General features: G+C 36.7%; 2 protein-coding genes and 1 pseudogene across 2 annotated transcripts; 2 read left to right on the forward strand and 1 right to left on the reverse strand.

Moving 5' to 3' along the window:
• Nucleotides 1–1,071: 1,071 nt before the first annotated feature.
• Nucleotides 1,072–10,419, forward strand: LOC125195162 (annotated as a pseudogene).
• An 803-nt stretch (nucleotides 10,420–11,222) lies between these two features.
• LOC125195163 lies at nucleotides 11,223–12,362 on the reverse strand. Its single transcript, XM_048093352.1, has one exon. The coding sequence runs from the start codon at nucleotides 12,360–12,362 to the stop codon at nucleotides 11,223–11,225; it is 1,140 nt and encodes a 379-aa protein (XP_047949309.1).
• A 349-nt stretch (nucleotides 12,363–12,711) lies between these two features.
• On the forward strand, nucleotides 12,712–15,562 carry LOC125195164. Its single transcript, XM_048093353.1, has 2 exons — nucleotides 12,712–13,779; nucleotides 15,389–15,562. The coding sequence occupies exons 1-2, from the start codon at nucleotides 12,712–12,714 to the stop codon at nucleotides 15,560–15,562; spliced, it is 1,242 nt and encodes a 413-aa protein (XP_047949310.1).

Consider the following 15,562-nt stretch of genomic DNA (forward strand, 5'->3'; position numbering starts at 1 on the left):
AAATATATGGTATGCATTATTTTGCATCTTATGAACCGTCCTTTTTAGTAGTGTGAATCGGATTATTACAGCATTTTCATCTTTCATTTAAGGATTACGGGCCAACTGTGTCAACATTATCATGGCTATTCTTCTTCCTACACTCTTTTCTCAAGTTTGGCTATGCGGTATTTACTTCTATTTCTCTTTCTAATTAATATTTTTTTTCTTTAATTTGATAGTATACAATTACTACTATATTTATATTTGATTTTGGTGAAATTAATAGGTTGATTTTTGGATTTATCTTCTTGATTTGGATGGCTAAGGAAGCCTCCACAAAATTATGTGGTGTTCATTGTTCAATTGTGTACTTTTATGGGTCTCATACATCTTATGCTTTGCTCTACGGATGATCGTTTTAATACATATTGATTATTGATTTTGTGCATTGCAAATTGATTTTGTTCTTTATTTTATTGTAGTTTTAGGTGAGGCAGACGGCTTTACCTACGAGTTCTGTTGAAGAGCGACGAATTGTGAAGAATTGAAGGTTTTAGTTTATAATGATATGATTGATTTTAATTTTAAAGTTAATGTAGTATATAGAGAAGTTTTTAAAATGATGAGAAATTATCCATTGTATTTAATTCTTTATTGTGATAGATTTTTTTTCTTTTTACTACATGATTTAATGTTTAAACATTATATTATGTAATTTGTTTCAAATTTATAATTGTTATTCATATTGTTAATTGTTATTATTGATTCCAATTTATTTAATTAATTTAAAATTTAAAATTTATGTTTTAAAAATATATTAATCTGTGCATAGCACAGGCGTGATACTAGTTTTATAATAAAATGTGAGTAGAAATGAGTTAGTGTAATATGGGTCCACTACCAAAAATGAAAAAAAAGTAACATGAGACAAATTTTGGGAGACAGACGGAAATGGAAAAATGAAATAAATTTTCAAGGACGAAGGTAGTAATTCACGTGGCATCTTCCGAAAACGATTCACCGTGCTTGAGACATTTTGGCATTACACAAATAATGAAAAAAAAAAACCAAAATTATCCTCAATATCCCGCCATCTGGGGTTTTAAGCAAAACCCTAAATCCCCAAATCATCACTCATCCCCACTTCCAGTTCCACCATCTGAATCCAATCAACTGCAGATATGAGTTTCGCGGCGTTCAAGATGATGCATTGGGCAACCGGCATCGAGCACTGCGCCTCGGGTTTCATCACCCATTCCTCCGCAGATTCCACGCCCAAAATCCCTCCGATCACCGCCGACGACATCGACTCGGACTGGACCACCTCCTCCAAGCCGATTGGACCGGGTCCCAACCTCATTACTGCTGCCGCCAACGTTCTTGAAGTTTACACTGTAAGAATTCAGGAAGAGGCTTCTCCGTCCTTAGCTCACAAAGCTGTTGCCGAGCCCAAGGGTGGTGGAGCCGTCTTAGCTGGCATTTCCGGTGCCTCACTTGAGCTCGTTTGCCATTATAGGTTTCTTCTTTTCCTATATCTAGTATTTACTTGAATTATGCCTTTTCTTTGTCGTAAATAATTCAGCTGTGCAATGTTGAAAAGCTTTGTCGCACTTTTTTGCTAGGAGGATGCTCCAGGAAAATACTGTATTGCAGGACATGTTGTATTGAGAAATTGTCCTCTTCATTTTAGTTTTGGTTTGGTTTGATGCCTTGCATAGCTATACTTTGTTTTTAATTAGTTAATATTATATGTGTTCAAATTGATGATTGGAGGAATTAGTTGAAATTTGTCGGAAATGTTTGAATGTTCGTAGGTAAAACTGCGAAATTTTTGCTTCCAACAATGTTACTAGCTCTCCCACTCTGCATGATAGAGTCTTAATATGAAGCTAAATTCATCAAATGCAACAAATGTACCATCATGATTACTTATTTTTTGTTCTATTACCTATTGTCTTTCACATTGTTTAAGATTGTATTAAGAAAGTAGTGGTTGTGGTTGAGCTTACATAACATCATCATCATTATCATACAATTTGTAGCTATTTACTGGAGTAAATTTTGTTAATATTAGCAATGATTTTTTTGTTGCACCCACAATTTTTAAGAATGAGTGTCAGTTTCCTCGAGTAATTTGTTACAATGAAAAAACAATATTATTTGTTATTTCAGATGCTAATTCAATTTTGTTTAATGTGGTGTAGGTTGCATTGCATCTTCGGTATCACCTGCTTTTCCATTCTTTTTGTCCTGCTCTATATCTGATGATGCTTAATTGGTCAGTCTGCTTCATGTCACTTGGGGTTGAACAATTTTGCTGTTCCCGCAGATGGAAGGTGAAATTTCAGCTTCACTATTTCTTTCTGCCCCTTCTTTTCTCTATAATACGTGGAGAAGGATGTATTACCATTCAATATAATCTACTAGTTTTATAAGTTAGACCGTGCATGTATTATTAGACTAACTATTGGTTCATTGCTGACTTTGCCTCTTATAATGATTTACATTTTACAATAGGAATAAGTGCATCACAAAGCACGGTGCCACCTTTTAGGATAGGTTATACATTGTTCTTCCGTCCCGTTCCTAAAAAAACTACTTATTGTACATATAGGTTTGCTGGTTTTAAAGGTGATATTTGTAAACATAGTACTTACTGTTAATAACTTTGATTAGAATGTTTGATATCTCCACCTAGCCTTTATTACTAAGAAGTTGCATTATTTCTAATGTATATGCACTCCTCTTTCAGTCAAGAGATGCCTAGGTCTGGATTTACTACGGAGCTTGATATGAAGCACGTTAAAGATTTCATCTTCATCCATGGTAAGAATTCTGATTTGGTTTTTCTGGCATCCTTTTTAATAAAAGTATGGTTCAGAAAGTCCAATATGGCTAAGTATATATTCTCAAATATTTGTGTATGCTTTTTGTTGCTATAGATTTCCTAATCATTGTAATTTCCTTACCCATACTTCACTGGAAAGTTTTGATTGTGTACTTCAGAATAGTCAATAAAAGGCATGCACCAGATTGAGAATCAGCACTTTCTTATGGGCTACAGCACACAAATTTCCTTTCTTGTAACTGTCGATGTTTAATTGCTGAATTCTGAAAAAAGGCTTATGATGATTTTTTTTTTCTGTTCTGTATTTTCAATTGGGTGCTAATCTGATCTTTATCTTTCCAAGTTATAGAATTCCTAATATATTTTTTTGATAGCTTTTGATTTCTAATGTTAATAAATGACTGCATTATTCAATTCTAACAAGTGGTTTTCTAAAAAGCAGTTGAGGAGTTTTTGCATGTAAATTATATAGACTGACTTTTACTTGTTTGGTGCTATTGACTTTCTCATCATTGCCGCTCCTTTAATCTCAAGTTTAAGTTGAGCTTATTGGTTATAGTGCAAAAAAACTAGTTTGGGAAGTCTACCACATAGATGTCTTCTGTATATTTTCCTTTGAGTAGGTGGAATTGTCGAAACCTTCTCCAACCTGGATAATTTGATGCTATTGATAAAGAAAAAATCTGTTTTATGCTTTAAGGTTGTGGTTACCAGATTTTCCACCTTCTTCAATTAAAAGTTAGAAGTTATAATTTAATGTGGTTGTGGATTAAATTAAGTGACAGTGCTGTCTCTAGACGACTCCAACTCAGTGAGACACTCTTGACCGCCGGCAACTACGTGGTAATCAATTTATAATAATTCTCAACTCAACTTCATAATTTTTTTGGGTACACCAAAGGCCTCTTATAAGAGGACTCTTCTGATTTGCTGTGATGTAGTGTTACTTGTAGCCATTGCTTGGTCTAATCAGTGGTTCTATTTCTATTTAATCTTTTGTTTTTTTTGCTTTTAGGTCCTCAGTATCCAGATTATATTTCTCTAAGATTGAGGCAACTAATTTGTGATCTGTTTGTATATCTTTTATTAGCAACTTCATTTCATTATGAACCTCAACAAATTCCTAGCCACTCCTTTTTTGAATGATTGAAAGCTAATTTTCAGGTTATATTGAGCCTGTTGTGGTAATCCTTCATGAACATGAGCTTACATGGGTGGGTAGGGTTGCTTGGAAACATCACACTTGTATGGTTTCAGCACTCAGCGTCAATACAACATTAAAGCAGCATCCCGCTCATATGGTCAGCAATGGTCAGTGTTTTTAAATATGATCCTCTTATTTTACCTATAGGGTCTCATGTAATTGTTCCAAAGAGCTTATCAGGTCATGTCTTAGAAATTCTTTTTCTTTACGTGCTAACATTAATATAGCATTTTTATTTTTGTGGTGCTAGAGATTAACTTTATGACCTACATCCATTGTTGAGAAAACCTTCATTATGATGCCTCAGTTATCTTCTGTTTGTACCTTTCTTAGGCATTGATAAATTACAAAGGAAGAACGTTGGAGTTTGTACACTGACTTAAAGCTGACCACCCTCTAATTTCCAACCGATGTTAATCTGAACTACTTACTATATTTTTCTCTATGATTTTCAGAATCTCCCTCATGATGCATACAAGCTCCTTGCAGTTCCTTCACCTATTGGTGGAGTTCTTGTAATTGGTGCAAATATAATTCATTATCATAGCCAGGTTTGCTCTTTTTGGCATTGCATCTTTGGTATCACTTGCTATTCCCTTCTTTTTGTCCTGCTCTATATCTGATGATGCTTAATTGGTCAGTCTGCTTCATGCCACTTGGGGTTGAACAATTTTGCTGTTCCCGCAGATGGAAGGTGAAATTTCAGCCTTCTTCACTATTTCTTTCTGCCCCTTCTTTTCTCTATAATATGTGGAGAAGGATGTATTACCATTCAATATAATCTACTAGTTCTTTTCAGTTTTCTCCACCTAGCCTTTATTACTAAGAAGTTGCATTATTCTAATGTATATGCACTCCTCTTTCAGTCAAGAGATGCCTAGGTCTGGATTTACTACGGAGCTTGATGCCACCACTGCGACATGGTTAACTAATGATGTTGCTGTGTTCTCTACTAAATCAGGGGAGCTGCGTTTGCTTACTCTTGTTTATGATGGGAGGTTGGCGATTTATTACTCTCACTTGGTTCTCTTATTGGAGACATACGGAAGTACTGTATTCATTTTGTTTTACTAAGTCAACCCTTGCATCTAATTTTGCATATTTCTGACATGGGTGTTTAGAATATTCTTTTGCTGACTTATCTGGCTCAACAATTTTATCTTATGGTCTATTGGTGGAGCGTGTTACTGGGAATATCTGGAAATTTCTTTATGTTATGTTTATAGCTTTTCAAATATTGACAAATTAAACCTCTGCAGATCTGGTTTGAAAGACTTCCTAGTGATGTGTTATCATTTTGGTTGGAAGTGTGTACAAATATGATACTTAAGCTTCAATTGTAGAATATGATGCATAAATATGCCTGGGCTGTGCATAGTTGGCTTGCCTTTGCTTGTGTAAAAACTAGGCCGGTGACATTACTCATGTAGTCATATACTGTATATTTGATATGCTGACCTATTCAATTCTGCAGAGTTGTTCAGAGGCTTGAACTGATGAAGTCAAGAGCTTCAGTCCTTACATTGGTTAGCCACATTAAGTTCATGTTATTGCACATTACCTGATTAATATCTGCATTGATAGATTTTTCATCAATTGAACTTGATTTGTTGTAGGACATTACTACCATTGGAAGCTCATTTTTCTTCTTGGGCAGTCGGTTGGGTGATAGTCTGCTTGTACATTACTATTCTGGAGTTGGAGCTCCAACATTAAGTCCTGGTGTAAAGGAAGAGGTTTGTCATTTTGACTGTTAGAACTCAGAATGAGTATATTTCCAGTAGGCTTTCTTAAAATAAGACTTGATCTTGAAATGCAGACTCTGCAAGTGCTGGCATGATATTAGCCATGACATTTTTGGGGTTTGCAAGTCTCTAATTTTTTTTATGCATCTTAAGGCACAATTAACATGGGCTGTACATGTTCTCCTTTTCTCTAGGTTGGGGATATTGAAAGTGATACCCCTTCAATGAAGTGACTGCAGAGATCTCCTTCTGATGCATTACAGGATTTGATTACCAGCGAGGAACTTTCATTCTATGGCACAGGTCCAAACAATGCTCAAATAGCTCAGGTTAAACCATGACCTGCATTCTTTGCTGAGTTCTATTGTGTTAATTTTTTGTGTATGTGAAGTAGAACTACGCTTAAAGAGAACTGGCCTGTTTTTTCTTAAAACTAACCTTAAATTTTTAATTGTTTTAGCGTCAAGAAAATTCTATATGTATCATATATTGCTTTGGTATCAAGGATGTAATTTATTCTCTGCTGGTGAAATGATTAAAGTGTGTGACAAACTGACAATAGTGCTTCGTTAGGATTGTAGAAGATGCTTGTTCAGCCTATATATGATGTTTGTTTTTGTAGTTGATGGTGCTCTATATAACATCAGCCACTCTTCGCGAGCTTGAATTTTGTTTGGGAAAATGCTTTAAGCAGCTTCTTAGATTTTTCTCAAAAGAGGGCCTAAAAAATTACATTGCTTTAATTACGGCCCATATTTACAATATATCTATCAAAGATTTCAATCAGAAGGCTCAACAATTGCTTTGAGGATGAATTTAATAATTCAACTTCACCAGACCTCCCTGACTTACATTTATTGTTGGATCACTCATTGTAAGTTTGGCACCTTAAGGTTTTCTTCACATTCTCCCCTAGAATTGATAAATTCCAAACATTGACAAGCCTTTCGAAATTCCAAACATTGACAAGCTGCTTTGGACTTTGCGTCTTAGTTTCTTACTGAAGCACAATCCTAATTGTAGAACAGTGATATTATGTTTATAGACTTGAAGTTGTACTCATCTCGAATGTGAAGTCATATAAATTAACTAGATGATATCCTATGGTTTCCTATCTTGGGTTCTGTTTGTGTTGTAATTTGACCTTGATGAACTTGATTGGATGTCATGTCAGACCTCTCATAGTATGCTGATAAATTTCATTCAAAGCTGTTGAATTGACATTTGGTTTTAATGCATTAATACTGAAAATACTGAAATATAATTAAGAATTTTCTATTCTTTAAGGATGTGTTGGTTATTTGGTTTTTGCAGAAAAAATTTACCTTTGCAGTACGGGATTCATTGCTTAATATTGGTCCATTAAAGGATTTCTCTTATGGTTTAAGAATTAATGGTGATCCAAATGCTACAGGAGTTGCGAAGCAAAGTAATTATGAACTGGTTAGTTGTAGTTTCATTCTTCAGTTTAAGTTGGCTTATCAGTTGATAACCAGTGCATTGCTAATAGTGTTGTCGTTATTTATTAAATTGTCCTTCATTGTTCAGACATTTACAGTCCTTTGTTATCTGATATACAAAGCATGTATGCATCCCCTATCTAGGTATGCTGTTCTGGCCATGGAAAAAATGGTGCTCTCACAGTACTTCAAAAATCAATCTGCCCAGATACAATAACTCAAGTGTGTACACCTCCTTTTACTCACTACATGGGCTTTAATATATCTGGTTATTGCTGTGCTTCTTGTTAATTCTTACATTATTCTGGAAGATGTTATACCCTACATGTGATTTTTTTCCAATGTCTAGTAGTAATATGAATGAATCATCTGTGAATAAGTCGGTGTGTTCTTAGAAAAGAAAATGAAAAGTTAAAAATCATGTAGGTTGTGGTTATTCTTGCATTGTTTAGCTTGTCAAGACTCATGTGATGCCTTCAGTTTTATGCACTTAGTTTTCTATTGGTAAAACTATTAGAATACACACTTGTGGCAATATATATCATATATGAAATTCATTGCAATTCTCTTGAAAAACTGTCAAGTTAAGATAAAAAAACATATGAATATCTCTTCTTAGAATCTGTGAATGTCAATTTTCTCTTTCGACATTGGAACTTAGTAGTTGGGATGTCAATCTAGCCCGTTTGGTTTTGAGCTAGATTAATATCCCTTATCTTCGCAGAAAACATATACTAAAGAAAATGCTAAATAACTTAATAAAATGTTCGATCTACACTTTGAAATTGTTCTTTTTGTAGGGTCTGGAATATTACAAATGCCCCCATGGGTATTTGGTCTCCATACATCTTTGCGAACTATATTGTGACGCATAGCATTTTCTATTAGGGTACTAAACATCGGTCTTAACGTCTTATGTATAAGAAAAGTTGTATAATTAAATTAAGGCTAAATTTGTATTAGTAATGAGAGCTTTTTTTTTCTTCTTCGTAGAATGTAAAGCTTTAAGAGAATTTTAGTTTCTCCTAGATTGTTTCATGAGTTTGTTTTATACCTTGTTTCTGAAGGAATCATTACCTGGTTGCAAAGGAATTTGGACTGTCTACCACAAGAATTTGCACAGTGACTCCTCTAAAGGAGTAGCTGATGAGGATGAATATCATGCATACTTGATTATTAGTTTGGAAAATCGTACAATGGTATGCCGTTGTTCACCTTTTCCTTTCGAAGAAGATAACATTTGGTAATTCATCACTATCTGTTGTATAAAACTCTTATTGCCTTGACCTGTTATTTTCTTAGAGTTGTATTCTGTTCTTGTTTTACTCTACAGGTATTACAAACTGCTAATAATCTTGAGGAGGTAACTGAAAATGTGGACTATTACGTCCAAGGAACTACAGTCGCTGCAGGAAATTTATTTGGAAGGTGTGTTTCTTAGTCTACCGATTAACCACCATATAACATCTTTCTGGCATGTGTGTGTGCGTATGTGTTATTGGGAGAGGACTTTTGGGGGCTTGGACTCATAAATATTGTTCTCCCGTTTTGAAGTGTATAACTTATCTCTTCAGAAGATGCAATAATGTACTTTCAAATGTCATAATGCCACATTTCTGCTAAAGACTAAATTATGCACTGATTGTCAGCTGTTTTTCATCACTGAATATGGTGTTGCCAACATCCTCGAATTTCAATTGCAAGGAAGCTGAATGTTGCCAGTGTAAAATTTTCAGTTGATGCATCTTTGTCCAGTTGAGATAGCAGACAAGCTCTTTCAATTGCTTAGATTTTCATCTTTGTTAAGACTTGAATTGAAAAAGCTTATGGGTTGGGCGAATTTTCCTAGGAAATCTATGTTTAACTTTCAACTTAAAATGCACTATCTTGTTAGTTGCAATCGGTTATACCCTATTTGGTTTTATAAACCTCTATAAGAGATGCAGCAGTGTAGCTTCATTATGAACTTTCAAGCTTTTTTACTGGACTTGCTGTTAATCATAAATATTGTGCAGGTTAAAAATTTTATTCTTGGCAATATTCACAAAAGCATATATTTTCTTAGTTGGAAAGAGCAGGGCTCTCAACTCAATCTTTTGGCAAAAGATTTTGGGTCACTTGATTGTTTAGCAACTGAGTTTTTGATCGATGGAAGCACACTCAGCCTCACTGTTTCAGATGACCAGAAGAATGTTCAGGTTAGCACATTTGTGAACGAATAATGAAACATTTCGAGCGTGTTATTTCCTTTTCAGGTTGCCTTTTTATTTTCTATTTAATACTATTTTATATGTGTATTTTATTTTGGTAATTGCAAATGAAGCATATTCTTCTTAGTTTAAAAAATATATGTATAAATATAGTGTTTCTTCTTTCTCTTTCTGAATATTTTGTAATATGCTCATATATATAAATGGTTATATGTGATATCTGGTACCCTTTTTTGCAACATATAGATATTCTATTATGCTCCAAAAGTATCAGAGAGCTGGAAAGGACAGAAGCTTCTGTTGAGAGCTGAGTTTCATGTTGGGGCCCATATTACCAAATTTCTACGGTTGCAGCTTCTTCCCACATCTGCTGATCGAACTATGCCTGGCTCTGATAAGACAAACCGATTTGCCTTACTTTTTGGTACCCTGGAAGGCAGCATTGGCTGCATTGCACCTCTGGAGGAACTTACCTTTCGCCGTCTGCAGTCATTGCAGAAAAAGCTCGTAGATTCTGTCTGCCATGTCGCTGGACTAAATCCACGATCTTTCAGACACTTCCATTCGAATGGAAAGGCTCATCAGTCATCACCCAGGTCCTGACAGCATTGTCGATTGTGAGCTGCTCGTGCAGTACGTATCTTACTCTTTCGCATCCTTACTTGCCTATTTCTCTGTCTATAAATAAAAAGTTACCCTTTTTTGGCAGTTTCGAGATGCTGGCGCTCGAAGATTAACTAGAAATCGCTAATCATATTGGTACGACACGGATGCAGATCATGTCCAACCTGAATGACCTCAGTGTTGCCACAAGCTTCTTGTGAGCACTTCGTGTCGAGTACCTTTGTGTGTTGAATAGTGGTCTTTAATCTTTATGTAATATGCTGAGGTTAGAACTTGACACTAATATTTCTCATTAAATTAGTTTCTTTCTTGTATTTGTAAATGAAAAATTTTCAGTTCTACTCAACAATGTAACCATGTGATAATGTAAAATTAAAAGACCATGTGATAATGTAAAATTAAAAGATTCTGATGCAAATATTCATTTATTAAATCTAATTGTAATAGTTATATCATTAACCATCTCTTAAAGATTAAATTATGTGGAATTTAATGATTAAAAAACCAATTATAAGAGTAAAAATTGGGATGAGGCAAAATTTTGGAGACATGCCAAAATGGAAAAGTTATATTCCTCGACATATGATGGATAATATATACTCCATTCGTTCCATAATATAAGAGTTATTTCATTTTACGTACTCATTTTGAAAAAATAATTATATATAATTAAAGTTTGAGATGGAACAGGAGTACTACATTAATTAATTATATATAGTTAAAGTTTGAGATGGAACAGGAGTACTACATTAATCAAGTTGATAATTCATTCTTTGTTCCTTGACATTTTTGCCCACAACTCTATAAATGCCATAGAGACTGATCATAGCTTGATAAATAAAATTTTGTTTGAAATACATACTATGACATCAAATATGATATGACTATTCAATTGAAAATGGTGGTAAAAATTGAGGAATGTGAGCAAGAAATTCAATTGAAGCAAATTCTTGCTGCCCATTAATGCATCATCAATCATTCTTGCTCTTTAAATTTACAGGGAGGAAAATGTACGTACATATGTTAGCATACCATCACAATAACTAGCATAAATGCAATATATATTGTTCATTATAAATATGCTAACTCATGTACTTAATAATATGTTGCAGCCCAATTTAGTATAATCAAATAAAAAAAAAACTAGAATCAAGCAAGTGTTGGAGTAAACCAAATGGGTGCAGGGACAGCATTAGTAGTATTGGTGTGATGCAAGGGATAGTAGCAATTTGAGAGATTACGGTGGCCGCAATGGTATATTCCGACATCTGGTTGATGATGATGTTGATGTTGATGATGTTGTTTATGGTTGGTGAAGTAAATAGAATTGGAGTTGAAATGGGAGATGGCAAAGGAGTGGTTGGTCCCAAGAAACAAGGCGAGATCCGAAGCCGAAGATGGGTACGTCTTCATCCATCCATCCTCCTCCTTTTTAACTCTATATGTATTGAAAAACTGAGTTTTGTGTCGGCGTTTGTGGATAAAACGTGACAGCAGGAACAGCTCATCCGTCTGCTCCGCATACGCCAGGTGCTGCTCTCTCAAGAGAGCATCATCACTCAGCCCCAACGGGCTATCATTGTCCGTCCGAATCCAAGCTAATTTGGGAGAATCCATGTCCGTCAAGTCCCAGTCCTCCAGCCCCGATTCGTGGAGCTCCGACCTGGTCAAGCAACTGAACACATTGCTCTTGCTTGAATACACAAAGTCATCGTAGGACTTGGGATAGACCACGTTCAAAGTCTTGTTCTCTCGATCCATGTATGGCTTCCCTATGGGGACCCACTCGTGGCTGTGCCCCGGGCAGCAGAAGGCCAGCCGATCGTCCTGCCCGTACGACACCATGGCCCGGCACTCCTCCGAGCCTGGGGAGGCTGCAGACAGGATTAGCTTCGACACCATGGCTTTGCCGCTGACGTGGTCGAGGTTGAGCACGGGGTCAGGAAGGGACTGGATTGGGGGGAGCCTGATGTGGCGCCGGGTGATGGGGTTGGAGAGGAACAGCTCGTCGTTGCGGTCGTTCATCAATGCTAGCCACCCATGGGATGACCCCACCACCCGGGCGTTGTCGTCCGGGATCTCGGGAGGCTCCGGTCCCTGGCCGTACTTCTTGATCACCACAACCTCCTCGTCGGCCAGCCTGTAGAAGTTGTACACCATGCCACCGCGCCTTCTGTCGAATGTGGGCGGCAGCATCAGCCATGGATTTGGATTAGTGCTCGTGCTCATCATCCTACGCCCACGCCCACATAATCTGGCAGCCGCACCTCCAAATACTAGCATTTTCATTTGCGTAATTGGTTGATTATAGGGTTAGCTAGGGTATATATATAGATACTCTTAATTCGTATCTTCGATAAATTAGTATTTCATTAGATTGGGATAAATCTTGAAATTAATCCTCCTATATTAATATTAATTAATTATGTAGGTCTCAAATAGTAAAACTTGAGGCGCAAGTTTTAAAAGATTGGGATAAATATATTCATTATATACTAGTATATCTCAAATAAAATCTTAGCCCTAATTACATAGTGGAGTATATCTCAAATAAAATCTTGAAATTCAATTTAATCTTCCTATATAAATTAGAGCTTGAGGGATACCATATTGAAGTGAGATTGAGATGCCGATGACAATGAGTCTCCAACTTATATTCCGTAGTGGTAGGAATATGAATAGGAATTACTCCTGTAGGATTAGGATGATGAGCACCAGCACCATCATGGAGCCATGGCTGATGCTAGCAGCACCGAAATCCAAATCCTGGGATGATCATAAGTTGTACAGCCTTGGAGAGAAGAAAGTGATTAGCATCAAGAAGAAGGAAGCGCCGCCACCGGCGTGGGCACAGGGTGAGCGTGTAATACACTTGGGATGTACCCACGGCTGGATGGCATCATTCAATAGAGACAATCAACACACTTTCCTCTCCAATCCCATCACCGCTCGCCATATGAGGCTTCCTGCCTTGCCCGTACCCACTTCGCCCGACAGAATTATCCTTACCTACTCTCCCGATGCCCACGACTGCCGCGCCATCATCACCTACTACCAAACCGGCCGCATTGCCCTCTGCTTCCCCGGCCACAGCACCGCCAACTGGCTCCCCGTGTGCAACCAACTCCACTACCTTGATATCGCCTACTCCATCCGCCACAAACGCCTCTTCTGCCTAACGTGTGACTCGGTGGTCGAGTGCTGGGACCTCCAATCTCCCTCCTTTGTGTGGAAGGTTCCCTTGTTTGACGACTCTGACTCCGAGGAGGATGACATGATTGACATCGGATTCTCTTACCCCAAGTATCTGGTGATGGATGAGCATTCCGACCGCCTATTTCTAGTGATACGTGATGTCTTGGGACATGTCGGGCGCGACGGATCCCACATGAAATCCATCTACAGTCTTGGTAACGACTACCCATACAAAACCCTTAGTTTCGACGTCTATGAAATTGATCCCAACAAAGGGACACTCACCTACATGGAAGCGTCATTGGATGGTTTGGCAATGTTTGTTGGAGCCAACCACTCATTCGCTCTGCCCGCGGCGGACTTCAACTTGACCCCTGATTCTATTTATTTTGTCGAACATTTCAATGAAATAAATTATGGAGAGATTATGCACGGTGGCCATGATATTGGCATCTTTAATTATGTGGATACCAAACTATCTTCCGTCTATTATCCCTCTCATCCCTCTCAGGTATCCAGGGGGCTTGTACCAACCTTTTGGTTCACTCCAACTCCACATTAACACTAGCTACCTACGATTTATGCACTAGTTTTGGTTTTTTATTGTGTACGTTTTGCACTATGATTTTAAGTAGTATTTCACTATTGTTAGTTTGGAAATTACAATTAGAATACTCTGGCAACAAGTAGAGCTCTATTTCGACAAGTTGGTGAGGGTTGGTCGAGCACAGCGTCTCTTGCTGGCGCTGTAGCCATTTCACCGGCCCTAGTAGCCAGTGACACGCTTTGCTATGGCCATGGTCGGCTGCCCTCCTCATCCATATCATAGCATAGGGATGTATTGTAGCTTATTCCTCTCTGTTTTGTTCTCTTATAAGTAAGTTTGTTTTTTTTTTAAAAAAAATTTCTTCTCTTCCCTTTCTTATCTGCCCTTATCTCCCATCGGTTATCTGTGTACAAACCTCCCTAGGCCAAGGGGATGAAAAATCAATTAAAGATTAAGGAAAATCAAAGGGATGAAAAATCAATTAAAGATGGAAAATCAAATCAAAGAAGATACGGCTAGAATTATTAAGAGAGAATCATTCAAGTACTAAAATGTAGTCGATAAAGCTCGGAGTCTTTTATTTTCTACAATTTACTTTTCAACAGTTGTTATATCAAGTTATTATACTAGCTATATATACGAAGTACTATATTTTTTGTCATTTGACAAGTTATTATCTAGTACTAAACCCCATCCCTTAATAATAAGAAAAAGTTACTCCGACTGTAATAAGTAACTAACAGTGAATATATTATTATAATACAAATGAAATCTTGGGTAAGGTGTAAAGCTAATAAAAAGATAATAAAGTAGAAGAGAGGAAAAAGTAAGAGAGAGGAAAAAATAAGTGAGAAAAAAAGTGTTGATTTTTACTACGGAAAATGACTCTACTACTATAAAATAAAAAGAGTACTAATTCATAGTAATAATATCTACAGTACTGGTACTAAAGTATCTTAGTATTTGTAATTTTGAAAAGACTAAATCTTAGTATTTGTACTTTGAAAAGACTAATAAGGTACTGCATGGTATGATGGAATGGAGAAAAGCTTAGCAGCATTTTTTTTTCATAAAAATCATCATTCCATTTGGAACATTTCATTCCAAATGAACAATTTTAATAAGTGATGGTGGATTATTTTACTTTGTTGTGAGTGTGGAGTAGGAAATGGATTGGTGTTTTGAAGTAGGTGATCTGCGCATATATCATAACAGAGGGATGTATTATAGCTTATTTCTCTCGTTCTGTTTTGTACTCTTTTTAAGTTTTTTTTTAAAAATTATTTTTTATTACTCCATTTGTCCCATAATAGATGGCATATTTTGGAAATAACACGGAGAAGCTCAAACATTTCTGCTTCCTCTTCAAACCTTCATTCTTGATCGCTCATTTACATTCATTTTACAACAATTGGCACCGTCCGGTGGGAATCTTCATCGATCAACGACGTTGCGATGGCAGCTAGGCTTGAGGCAGAGAAGTTTACGCGGAAGAATGATTATGGCTTGTGAAAACTGAAGATGAGGGTGGTTCTGGTGCATCAAGGCTTAGCCGCAGTCTTAACTTCGGCAGATTTGGATGAAGGGGAAGGCTCCTGCACTAGATGAGAAAGCTCAAGCAAAGTTCGATGAGATGCAGTTAAAGGCTCATAGCGCTATGATTCTATGCCTTGGATATAAGGTGTTGGGTGAAGTTCAAGGGGAGACAACTGCCTCTGGAATCTTGAAGAGGCTTGATGAAGTTTAA

Source organism: Salvia hispanica, chromosome 6, assembly GCF_023119035.1.
Source record: "Salvia hispanica cultivar TCC Black 2014 chromosome 6, UniMelb_Shisp_WGS_1.0, whole genome shotgun sequence".
Taxonomy (NCBI): Eukaryota; Viridiplantae; Streptophyta; class Magnoliopsida; order Lamiales; family Lamiaceae; genus Salvia; species Salvia hispanica.

What these genes read in the sequence shown, in the direction of transcription:
- LOC125195163 (XM_048093352.1), bottom strand. Translation starts at nt 12,362, where the DNA reads ATGAAAATGCTAGTATTTGGAGGTGCGGCTGCCAGATTATGTGGGCGT.
- LOC125195164 (XM_048093353.1), top strand. Translation starts at nt 12,712, where the DNA reads ATGAGTCTCCAACTTATATTCCGTAGTGGTAGGAATATGAATAGGAAT. An exon ending in ATCCCTCTCATCCCTCTCAG is followed by an intron (nt 13,780 to 15,388) that starts GTATCCAGGGGG and finishes TAACTTCGGCAG; the next exon opens with ATTTGGATGAAGGGGAAGGC.